This window comes from Thermoascus crustaceus (genome assembly GCF_041956765.1).
Source record: "Thermoascus crustaceus strain CBS 181.67 unplaced genomic scaffold VTN00scaffold_1, whole genome shotgun sequence".
Classification (NCBI taxonomy): Eukaryota; Fungi; Ascomycota; class Eurotiomycetes; order Eurotiales; family Thermoascaceae; genus Thermoascus; species Thermoascus crustaceus.
In genome coordinates, this window is record NW_027192527.1 from 6,365,751 (window position 1) to 6,377,475 (window position 11,725).

General features: G+C 57.4%; 4 protein-coding genes across 4 annotated transcripts; all 4 read left to right on the forward strand.

The window, feature by feature from the left end:
* Window positions 1-335: 335 nt before the first annotated feature.
* Window positions 336-1,416, forward strand: VTN00DRAFT_2321 (uncharacterized protein; the record flags this gene model as incomplete). The annotated part of the gene is made up of 2 exons (XM_069428527.1): window positions 336-694; window positions 789-1,416. The coding sequence occupies 2 exons, from the start codon at window positions 336-338 to the stop codon at window positions 1,414-1,416; spliced, it is 987 nt and encodes a 328-aa protein (XP_069293023.1).
* A 1,895-nt stretch (window positions 1,417-3,311) lies between these two features.
* On the forward strand, window positions 3,312-5,643 carry VTN00DRAFT_2322 (uncharacterized protein; the record flags this gene model as incomplete). The annotated part of the gene is made up of 3 exons (XM_069428528.1): window positions 3,312-3,668; window positions 3,847-4,141; window positions 4,232-5,643. The coding sequence occupies 3 exons, from the start codon at window positions 3,312-3,314 to the stop codon at window positions 5,641-5,643; spliced, it is 2,064 nt and encodes a 687-aa protein (XP_069293024.1).
* Window positions 5,644-7,319: 1,676 nt separating this feature from the next.
* VTN00DRAFT_2323 (uncharacterized protein) lies at window positions 7,320-9,716 on the forward strand (the record flags this gene model as incomplete). The annotated part of the gene is made up of 4 exons (XM_069428529.1): window positions 7,320-7,433; window positions 7,500-8,573; window positions 8,633-9,582; window positions 9,644-9,716. 4 exons carry the CDS (start codon window positions 7,320-7,322, stop codon window positions 9,714-9,716), a joined length of 2,211 nt encoding a protein of 736 aa, XP_069293025.1.
* Window positions 9,717-10,893: 1,177 nt separating this feature from the next.
* Window positions 10,894-11,631, forward strand: VTN00DRAFT_2324 (uncharacterized protein; the record flags this gene model as incomplete). Its single annotated transcript, XM_069428530.1, has 3 exons — window positions 10,894-10,968; window positions 11,063-11,244; window positions 11,322-11,631. The coding sequence occupies 3 exons, from the start codon at window positions 10,894-10,896 to the stop codon at window positions 11,629-11,631; spliced, it is 567 nt and encodes a 188-aa protein (XP_069293026.1).
* Between the last annotated feature and the right edge of the window lie 94 nt (window positions 11,632-11,725).

Genomic DNA, 11,725 nt, shown 5'->3' on the forward strand with positions numbered 1-11,725 from the left:
GGCTTGCGGGGCCGTGGACTGGCAGCTTTACTTTAGCCTAGCTAATAGTCTTGCCTTGGCGCGGGTGGAACGCAGCGAAGCCTCGACCCACCGTCGCGCTTTCCTGCAGCTGGTTATCCGGATGGCTTTCAGGATCTTCTAGAACATGTTGCACCTCCCCCCCCCCCTAGACCGTGCACCAATCTCCCTCCTGCACGTATCCCGCGACGCCCGTCTAATTCTATATATATATCTAGATAGATGCGTTGGGAGGATATTACTTAAACGGAAGAAAAATCCGAGTCCACTCAAGCCCATGAACGCTTGAAGCCTGCAAAGAGCTAAGCTCTCAAGGCATGGCGTCACTCCCGAAAGCATCGACCATCCTCTCCTGGTTCTTCTACTCGATCCCGCTGTACATCTTCGTCCTCTCCCCGCTCAGCCGCATCCTCTTTCCCTCGCAGATCGCGGAGAATAATGATGTGTTGGACGGTGGTGACGGCTACGGCTACGGATATGGTGATGACGACGGACAGATCCCGGCCCTGAACACGAGTGATGATCGGTTCATCAGCCCCGAAGATGATGCGATGCCGCTCAATTGTCCCGTGGATGATGATCAGTACCGGGTGCATATCTTCTCGAGAGCGCCGCTGGTGATTTATGTCGAAGGTTTCCTGAGTGAGTGGGAGGCGGATCATTTGGTTCAAGCTAGGTACGTCGTTTTTCTCTCCCTCCCCTTCTCTCTCTTTCTCTCGTGAGAGATAGGTAGATCACGGTCAGCTAACGCCTGCTATTACCACTTCCAGCGAAGGCAAATACACCCCCTCGATCGTCTACGACGGCGTCTCCGAGCGCGTCGACCCGTCCGCCCGCCTCTCCGACCGCGCCCTCCTCGACCGGGACCACGTCGTCCGCTGCATTGAGGAGCGCGCCCGCTCTTTCCAGGGCTGGCGGCCCTCCCTGTACATCGAGCGCATGTGGGCCCAGCGGTACAACGTCTCGGGACACTACCGGCACCACTACGACTGGACGGGCTCGTTGGCGTATGGTCGTGGAGGCGATCGCATTAGTACCTTTATGGTCTACCTCGCTGCGGATTGTACGGGCGGGGGGACGAACTTCCCGAGGTTGAGGGTGCCGGTGGATGAGAGGAAGAGGAGGAAGTGGTGTAGATTCATCGAATGCGATGATGATGATAAGTCTTCAGAAGGGGAAGAAGGAGAAGGAAGGAAGAAGGCCGTCGAGGGCGTCACGTTCAAGCCCATCAAGGGCAATGCGATCTTCTGGGAGAATCTGAGGCCGGATGGTACGGGGTATCCGGAGACGTGGCACGCGGCGCTCCCGGTAACGTCAGGGAGGAAGGTTGGGTTGAATATCTGGAGCTGGTATCAGCCGCCGCGGCGGCAGGGTCGGAAGGGTCAAGGCAGGGGCTGATTGAGGGTTACTGTTTTATATTTTATGTTCATATATATATATATATATAGTTTTTCTGCTCTGGGAAAGGTTATCTTGCATGGAGAACTACGGTGTTGAGGAGCAATGGCTGCGAACAGCTGGGATAGACCAGGGCATCACTACTTGGAACTTTCCCAGAAATGAGCCCGAAGGAGACAGGGCCAGGAGCATCTACTGGACTAGCACCACCACTGGAGCACGTAGAGATGTGTGATACGGAGAGCCAAGCTGAGCACGCAACTGTAGATATCTTGGACGGGATGTCGTCAGATCACCTCAGACCTGGCAGGGATCTGAGATCATGGGTAACACCTGCACACCCATCGCAGCCCGGGGCATCCATGCACTGCCGCTTATCCGCACGATAACGGTCGGGTTCCGATCGTAGCGTAAAGTGCAGTACCAAGAGACTCGAACAGGGCAGGCTTGGCCCTCTCTCCCCTCCTCCACGCTGGGAGTCACCATTCGAGAACGTCCGTGATGACACCATATGACAGCGGACCGTTGTGATCGATGATTCAACCCGGGGAGACCAATACGGGGGAGGAGCCCCGCGTGTTCTGGAAGGAATAGAAGAAGTCAGGGGGGCGGTGCTTGCTTGGCTGCAGTCCTACTCTCCTCTACTCCTGGGATCCCGCTGTGTTCTCGCCAAGAGCGCGCCCTCTTGGACTTGGGTGCTGGGAGTTGCTTGGCCGCCGGCCTCCCCTGGAGGAGAGAAACGCCAAGAAGGGAGAGGGCGAGAGTGGGCGAGGGGGGGGGGGGGGGGAGCGAGCTCAAGTCGGCGACCTGAGGGCTGGGTCGGTGCGCGCCGGAAGCGGGAAATGCCGATGGCGATACCGAGTCCCGTGCGTGGCTTTGGGGGTCTGTTCTGCCTGGGCAGATGCTAGATGCCAGATGCGAGATGCGAGATGCGAGATGTCAGATGTCAGAGGGTACCTACTGCCCTCTGTATACTCCCCTCCCAGATAGACTGCTCGACTCGTCTCTCTACTCTGCGACCGACGGTGATACAGCATCGCCAGGCCTCCTGCGCTCTCGATGCATCAGGCGAGGGTCGACGGTCAGGGATCCCCACCGGGCGGTCAGCACAGCCTCGGGCTCAGCCAGTCACGGGCAGCGCCGGGTGCATGCCATGCTGCCACCGGCTGTCCCTATACGCCAGCGCAGCCTCAAACCCTGGGCCCGCCCGCAGGCTGGGGCGCCTCAGCCTGAAAGGGTCTTGGCCCGGTCTTGTCCCTGTCTTGTCGCCCTCCGCCCGGTCGCTCGTCTGGGCTTTTTCTGGGCGTCTGGGCCCTGGCGTGCCAACCCGGTTCCCTCTCCCTTTCCTCCCTGCGCCCGCAGATACGACAAGAACCCAAGAACCCCCCCCCGCAGTTGTTTCCTCCCGTTCCTTCATCACTCTCTTCTCCTCCTGCTCCCTTCCCAGCACACTTGCTCCCTCCCTTCTTCATCCTCTCCGCCTTTTTCTCTTTCTGCTCCGGCAGATCCCCCCTCATCCTTCTGATCCCGTGATCTCTGGCCTTTTCTCTCTCTCTCTCTCTCTCTCTCCCTCTCCTGTATCTATCCATCCATCCCTTTGTCCCTCTTCTCCTGGAGGCACCACAGCTCACGGCCTGAGCTTTGCGGTCGACTCCTTTTGCCGGCGCAGGAAACTGCACCGTTCTCTCCCGGTTTTGGCACGATCCGCACATCCGTGACGGACACATTTCTTCCAACACATCCGCCAGACTCCGTGCCTCGAGCTTCTTTTCTTGAACCCTTCTCCTCTCATAGTCCTTGTTCCATCGCCTCGAACCGCTCTTTGTGGTCGAGTAGATCCGTCTCCAAGTCCTCTCCGCTGATACCAAGAACGACAAGAAATTTTTCTTGGCGACATGTCGGAGATCCAGGACGCGACCACAACCGCCAACGCTGCGGCGCCCGCACCCGTGCCCATCGCCCAGCCGCAACAGCAGCCGGCGCAGCAGCAGCAACAGCAGCAGCAGCAACAGGCTGTTCCCTCTCAGCAGCAGCAACAGCAACCGCAGCAGCAGACGTCCGATCAGTCGTCGAATGGAGCCTCCCAGGCCCAAGCTCAGGCTGCGGCCGCCACGGCCTCTGCCGCGGTCGGCGTCCCTGCTGCCACCCACAACGGTAACACCACCAACACCGCCAATCAAGCCGGTGATCAGAGCCTTGTCTGCATGTGGCAGGGCTGCTCGGAGAGATGCCCGACTCCTGAGGCTCTTTATGTAAGTTGTTTTTTTATTTTATTTTTTTGCTTCGGTCGCCGCTGTTCTCTATGGTCGCGTCTCGAGTCACACGCCCGTCATCGGGTGTTGCTGCCGCTGAAGACAGCATGCTCAAGAGATGAATCGACGACAATACAACGCAAATCCCGCATTGCGATAGAGACTGAACCGCCGCTAGGAACACGTCTGCGAGCGCCACGTTGGTCGCAAGAGCACTAATAACCTTAACCTCACCTGCCAGTGGGGAAGTTGCCGTACGACAACGGTCAAGCGTGATCACATCACCTCCCATATCCGTGTCCACGTCCCCCTAAAGCCGCACAAGTGCGACTTCTGTGGGAAGGCGTTCAAGCGTCCTCAGGATCTGAAGAAGCATGTGAAGACTCATGCGGACGACTCTGTCCTCGTCCGATCCCCCGAGCCCGGCTCGAGGAACCCAGATGTAGTTTTTGGCGTGGCCGGCAACGCCAAAGGTGAGTTGACGCGTCCCGGCCGGAGTCGAACGACGTGTTACGATTCCTCTTTTTCACCGATCCCTTGAGCTGACGAATCTTCTGTTTGAGGTTTCCCTACTGCAGCACACTACTTCGAGCCTGCTTTGAATCCGGTGCCCGGCCAAGGCTACGGCCATGCGGCCCCTCAGTACTATCAGTCCCAGCAGCCACAGCAGCCGTCCAACCCGTCGTACGGAAATGTCTACTACACGTTGAGCCACAGTAGCGATGCGAACCAGCACGCCTCCTACGAATCCAAGAAACGCGGCTACGACGCTCTGAACGAGTTTTTCGGTGACCTCAAAAGGCGCCAATTCGACCCGACCTCGTACGCGGCGGTCGGTCAGCGTCTGCTTGGCCTCCACGGCCTTCAACTTCCTCTGATCAACGGCCCTGTCCCAGAGTACCAGCAGGTCCCTGCGGCTGTGGCGGTTGGTAGCCCCGGCGGTGCCTACAGTTCCGGCGGTCCAATGCCGGCTCAAGGATACCATCTCCCCCCGATGGGCAACGCCCGCACCAAGAATGATCTGATCAACATCGATCAGTTCCTCGAACAGATGCAGGCTACTGTGTATGAGAGTGACGACCATGTAGCCGCTGCAGGTGTCGCCCAGCCTGGCGCAACCTATGTCCATGGCGGAATGAGCTACCGGACGACGAACTCTCCTCCCACTCAGCTCCCTTCAAGCCATGCGACAGCGACCACCTCTGCACCCATGATGGCCGCCACGTCCTCTGCACACTCACCACAAAGTGCCACCCCGGCTCTGACTCCCCCATCCAGCGCACAGTCGTACACATCTGGCCGCTCGCCCATCTCGCTACCATCGGCACATCGCATTTCTCCTCAGCACGAGACCTCCTCCAGCATGTACCCTAGGTTGCCGCCGACCACGATGCACGATGGCATGTCCGCTGGCTATCCGACGACATCGAGCGCTGCTCCGCCATCCACCCTCAGCGGTATCTTTGACAACGACGACCGCAGAAGATACACCGGTGGAACTCTGCAGCGTGCCCGCCCCGACGACCGTCATGTCTCGGAGGAGATGGAGGTCGAGGACAGTGCGCGCACGCCTCCCGCCAAGGAGCGGCCTGCAGAGTCTCCGGGTCGCATCTCGGCCAGCCTCATCGATCCCGCCCTGCACCGCAGCACCTCGCCGGATCCAGAGGCGGCGCTGCGGGCGGCCCAGGTGGCCACCGAGGCTGCTGACCGGGCCGAGGAGCAGTGGGTGGAGCACGTGCGGCTGATCGAGAACCTTCGCAAGTACATCCACTACCGCCTGGAGCAGGGAGACTACGAGGAGGACGAGCGTCGCGAGGGCAGCCCGCGGTCCGAGTCGGAGCGGACGGTGCACGACGGCCACATGGAAGGGGTCGAGCGGGAGAAGGACGCCAAGCCGGAGCCGAGCAGCGCGAGCCTGTACCCGACGCTGCGGGGAGTGGATGACGGGGACTCGAAGATGACCGACGATGCGTGATAGTCTACTTTTCTCTCTTCAATTTTCATGTTTCGGTCTGCGGATGTGTCCGCACTTTTATCTACCCTATGATCAGGGTTTTTTTTTCTCTCTGTGGCTTCCATTATTCTATCCTCACTCTTCCTGATTTTTCTTTTGATCACGTCGACGAATGACGACTGGAATTGTGCTGTCTTAGCTACTCGGTTTTTGTTTTGCCGTCTCTGGACGAGACGCCTCCCGACGCACATGACGCGGGTGGAGAAAGCCTTCCGATGGGTCAGCTTGGTTCTTTTTTTTCTCTTCTTCTTCTTCTTCTCTTGACGAGTTTCTTTTTCTCCTGTCTGCACGGGGACCGTAGTTTTTCCTGTTGTGTCTGCTTTCGCATGGCGGTCATGTATGTACTAGTACCGGAGTCATCTAGTGGGAACCAGATAATTGCGTTGAGTGGGCGTATCCGCTAGACGGCGATAGCGTCGTCGAGGCATGTAAGGGCTGTGTTCATGCAGCCGGTAGGGCCGGCCAGCGCTAGGCCGAAAACAGCGCGTGACGTCGCCCGAAGGCAGCCGAGCAGAAGATCGAGAGAAGACGCTTTCGTTTGGTAGGCCTGGAGTGAAGGTATGCGGGAGTGTCTTTTGCAACCAGATCTCTCTCCTGCATCTCTATCTATCTGTCTATCTATCCATCTCTCTCTCTCTCTCTCTATCAACGTCTGTATCCCCCCGGATCGTCCACCGGCATCCAGCCTTTCCACACGCGGACAAACGGTGGGGCCGCGGGTCTGACGTGAAGCAGAGAGTCTGAAGACGCGCCCGAAAGCCGTCAGATCGACGCCCGTCGCCGTCTCTGCCACGCACGGAGGCTCTGCGCCCGTCCCTCTGTTTACGGCCTTCTCTCGTCTCTCTACTCGCTTTCTGCTCCATCTCTGGCCCTGACTTTCTCGGAGCCCGCCATACCATCCATTGATTGATTGAGGACGTTGCTGCGTCAGTGCGTCATCTCCCCGCTGGAGTCGCGCGCGGTGGGGGAAACGCATCGGTCGAGCGATCAACACGGCCAGATCCAGCAAGACGCCCACACCTCGAGAGTCCCGACGACCCCGACAGGTTCAGGTCCCCCGTCCCAAAGCGGAAATCCACCACCACCACCGCGCCTCCCTCGTATACTTAAGTCTCCGTCCTCTGTCCTTCATACTCTGCTGGAGCCTTTTGTTGCGGTTTGCTTTGGTTTCTGGCCCCGCGCGCGTCCGATCCGAGGTTTGGTTTTGTCCGTTCGGTCTCTTGCGCGGGTGGCAAACAGCTTCTTCTTCGTCTGGTTCTGCTCCGCCGCTGGTGCTCCACGTTTCTGGGCGCTGGACCGAGGATTTGGCGGAGGCGAATCCCAGTGCCCGGTTGGTTTCGCTGGTTTGTTTTGGGCGGGGTGTTCTTTCTCTCCTGCCCTCTCTCTCCCTCTTTCCCCGGGTTTTTCCCGATTCACCAAGTCGTGTGAAACCTTTTTTTCGCTCGCGAAAAACGAATTGAATTGATCACATCCGCCGTCAAACGATCGCGTCATCACGCGCCCACGAGCGGGACGATCGCCGTAAAAAGTTTCGACTGTCGAGTTGATCCGTTGGTTCTTTTGATCCGTTGGAGGAGGAGAAAAAGAAGGGTTGGGATATAACGGGATAGAACAAACACACCACCCACAACGACAACATGCCTCTCACGAGTAGACGTCGCACGCGCCGTAAGGATCTCCAGCTGCAGGAGACGTCCGACGCGGAGGCGCCGGATTCGTCGCCCAGCCGGCCGTCGGTGAAGAAGCGCAAGGTCGGTGTGGTCTCAGGTCCGGGTAGCTGATAATTTTCTGTCGATGGCTAACGCTCGCGGGATCAGGTCGAGCATCACCGTCCTTCCCCTCCGCCCCGACAGGTCAAGACGCCTGAACCGGCCTCTGCGGACGAGGCGGACGACTCCTCGCCCGACAACGAGCTCTCGGCCAACCAGGACCTCGTCGACTCGGTCATCTCGTACCTGAACGTCTCCCGCGAGGAGGTCAACGTGGCCCGGGAGCACTCGAACGCGAAGACGGAGAACAAGCAGAGCATCCGCGCGTACGCGAAGATCGCAGGGAGGAACTGGACCTACTACGTGAAGACGCTGCACGTCAACATCGGGCGCCCCCCAGACCGCGAGCAGAAGCTGGACGAGCAGTCGAGCCCCGTCACCATCGCGGCCCGCGCGCTGCCCGAGGTGCATGTCGACCTGGGCCCCAGCAAGTTCGTGTCCCGCCTGCACGCGGAGATCTTCTACGATGGTGAAGAGACGGCGGCCTGGCATATCCGCGTCAACGGCCGCAATGGAGTCCGGCTGAACAATGTGATGCTGAAGCGCGGCACGGACGCTGTCATCACCTGCGGTGACATCATCGAGATCGCCAACACCCAGATGATGTTCGTCACGCCCGGCGACAAGGCCAACATCCACCCCAGCTTTGTTGAGCGCGCACAGCGTCTGGCCGCCGGTGAGGAGCCGCTGCCGTGGGATGGCTCGCAGCATGCGCATCCGTCGCAGCAGTCCGCGCACCGCACGTCCCCTGTCTCCAACAATGCGCATGCTAACACGGGCTCTGCTTCCACCTCTGCCTCTGCGCCAGGCCAGCCGGCGCTGGCGCCCGCTCCGCAGTTCCTCAAGCGCCAGGTCACACCACCACCACGGTCGCCTGACACCGCAGGCGCGCCAACGGCGAAGCGGTCGCCGCTGTATAACCGCGGTATGATGATGGAGAGCACGGAGGAGATCGACTACAGCAAGGACTCGGCCAAGGACCTGAAGCCGCCGTACAGCTATGCGACTATGATCGCGCAGGCGATCTTCTCGAGCGAGGAGGAGAAGCTTACGCTGAACAGCATCTACCAGTGGATCATGGAGAAGTACGCGTTCTACCGCCATTCGCAGAGCGGGTGGCAGGTGAGTTCCTTCGCGATTTTCCAATTTAATTTTCAGCGACAGGGAGCTGACAGACGTAGAACTCTATCCGACATAATCTGTCTCTGAATAAGGCGTTTCAAAAGGTTCCCCGCCGCACCGACGAGCCTGGCAAGGGCATGAAGTGGCAGATCGCCCCAGAACACCGGGAGGAATACTGGAAGAAGCATCTGCGCAAGGGAAACCAGTCGTCCGCGCCGTCCTCGCCGGCCACAAAGGATCCTTCGTCCCGTAATAATAATAATAATAATAATAAGAGGAATGATGACAATGCCAACGGGCAGCAGAACAACTACGAGAATGTCTTTTCGGCGGGCAAGACATCTCCGCAGGCTCCGTCACCGCGTTTTAGCTCGTTCTCTGTCGCGCCGGTTGAGGCGTACACCCCCGAAAGAGGCTCGCGTGCAGGTCGCGGCGGCCCTGACCTGCCACATAACAACAGCAACGGTAACAATAATCATAATAATGACTTCGAAGAGCCGTCTCCTTTGCCCACTCGCTCGCGGAGTAACGCCCTGGGCCGCACATACGGTCTGTCCGACAATGTGGCCGGCTCCCCGCCGGTGCTGTCGTCGTCGTACTTCGACGAGGGCCCCTCGTCCATGATCACGCCGGCCCCGCAGCGCCAGCAGCCACGACTGGCGCCGCCGAGCACCGCGCAGATCCCGTCCAAGTTCATGCCCATGAGCTCGCCGGCGCAGTTCTGGAAGTTCGCGGACATCGGCAGCACGCCCGCGCGGCCCGTGCCGGACATGAGTCCGCTGAAGGGGACGCCGGGGATCATCCCGAGCAGCAGTCCGCCGCCGCCCAACTTTGGCAGCCCGAGCAAGCCGGGGACGTCTGGCAATGCGTCGGGGCGGAACCTGGATACGATCAAGCAGGAGGATGACGCGGAGGCGCGGGCGGAGAACGGGGAGAAGAAATCTAATAATGGTAATGTTCCCGGGCTGGATGATGACGATGACGAGGAGGAGGGGTTCGATCTTGCGAGGTTGGTCCACACGTCTTCGTATGGACTTTTTTTTTTCCCCCAGGTTACTAACGTCTGACAGGGGCTTCCAACCCATTGGCTCCTACCACCGACAACTGAGCAACGCGGCCAGAGCGAGCGCCACCACTTCGTAGCTGCTTATACGGTATAATTCGGCGCTTGGAAGCTCCATGGAAAACTGGTTCCTTGCGAAGGACTAATAACCCCTTCATCCTTCGCCCGTGACTCAAACTTGATAATATCAAATGGTATACAATGGAATGAACCAGAATGAAGCTGCTCTCCACATGACGGCTCGCTCGCACGGGCTTAGGTCATGCCTGCCTCACCTCACCTCGCGATACGGTAATCAATCAGTCTGCTTGCTTGCTTGCCTGCTTTGCATGTATACCTCGGTTTCTGCCTGGTCCTGGGTCCTGGAGTTTCGTCGTCATTGGAGGCTTTCTCTGTTTCTTAAGGTTACTTTACTTATGTGTGCTTCTATTCTAGGCTTAGGCTAGGCTAGGCTAGGCGTTTCGAGAGCTGAAAAGCTCCTGTTCCTGTTTCATCCTGGAGGATGGATGGAGGGAGGAAATGGGACGGGTGTATGTATATGTATTCGATGTATGTATCTATGTATGCTATGCTATGGTATTATGCTATTATATGCTACGTATGTAGGTATGTATAAATTCGGGTATTTTATTAGTCGTTCGTTTGATATCAACTCGCTCGCTTACTCATATGTACATGTGTATTTTATTCTACCCTACCCTGCCTTGGGTAATGAATCACGATGAGGTTGGTCTTTCTTTTCTTGTTCTTATCAGTGGATGGATGGTTTAAACTTGCAAGGTGGGAGCCGGGAAAGTCTAGGTATGAATAAGGCCGTGGTGGTATTACGTATGATGTATGGTATGGTGTGGTAGTTAGGTACTTATGTCTGGTCTCGCCCAAGACTTTGCAAACGTGGAGGACATAGATATGTGCATCCATTACAACTATACTAGGTAACTCACCATACCTGGTACCTGGCCTAACCTAACTTTCTGCCCAATATGGGAGCATGTCCAGGTTTCGAATCCAACGTATGTGCGATCCTACCTAGACACCACAACCAACATCGATAGATAAGCATCGAGGCATCAAACAGAAAAATAAGTGGCCGAATCAGAATCAGAATCACAACACCAACTCCGACTCCGACTGCCCCCCGCACACCCACACCCCTTTTCCAAGCTCTCCCACCAACCACATCCAAACATCCCTACCGGGGTAGAGAACACGCGGAGGAAATCGTCTCTGTTGAAACCCGCAATCTACTCCCCAGACATGACGACGATGGAACGGCAGGGTAAAAAAGGAAAAAGCGAAGACGTCATCTTCACGGACGCCCCGGAGGAGGATGTCCACCTGCTTGATTGAGGATCGAGAGGACTTTGATCTCGTGGTCCTGAAGAGGGTGTTTTTACGTTTATCTCATCGGTACCGGTACTGGTAGACCGGTACCAGCGCCTGCACCTCCGAAGGAGGCCTTGGTCATGGCCATGGCCATGATCATGATCATGTCTACGATGACAGGCACCAGAAACAGAAGAAAAAGAAGAAGGACTCGATCCTGCTTGTCAAACTAACCACCATCGCGCATGAAGTCGCCAAGGCCGAGTTTGGTGGTCGAGGTGGGTATGGGGAAGGGCATGGGGAAGTCGGAGGCGGATGTGGGGTGGTGGCTGGTGGAGTCTAATTTGAAGTCGTCAAAGTCGGATTATTCGTCAGGTGAGGTTTTACGTTCAGGAGGAGATGGAAGAGGAGGGGAAGGTGGTGATGGTTATGGTTATGGTGGTGTTCAGATCGCGACAGCCATCCGGGTTAAATGGAAATGGGGAAGAAGAAGAAGAAGCAAACCAGGCTACTACCCCTACTACGGCTGTCACCAGTGATATTCCACTCATCCTCCCCTTCGAAAAGATATTCCTCCGTCCGCCGCGGGAGGCGCTCAGGGGAGGGAGACTTGGTCTTCACGGAGGATGCGTTACGGGGGTATGCGGAGAGGGTGTGGGGGACTTGTGATCAGGAGCAGGAGTCTACCTAGCTTACTAGGACTTAGTTGTGTTGTATTTGTATTTTTTTTCTTTTTCTTTTTATTTTATTTTATTTTATTTTA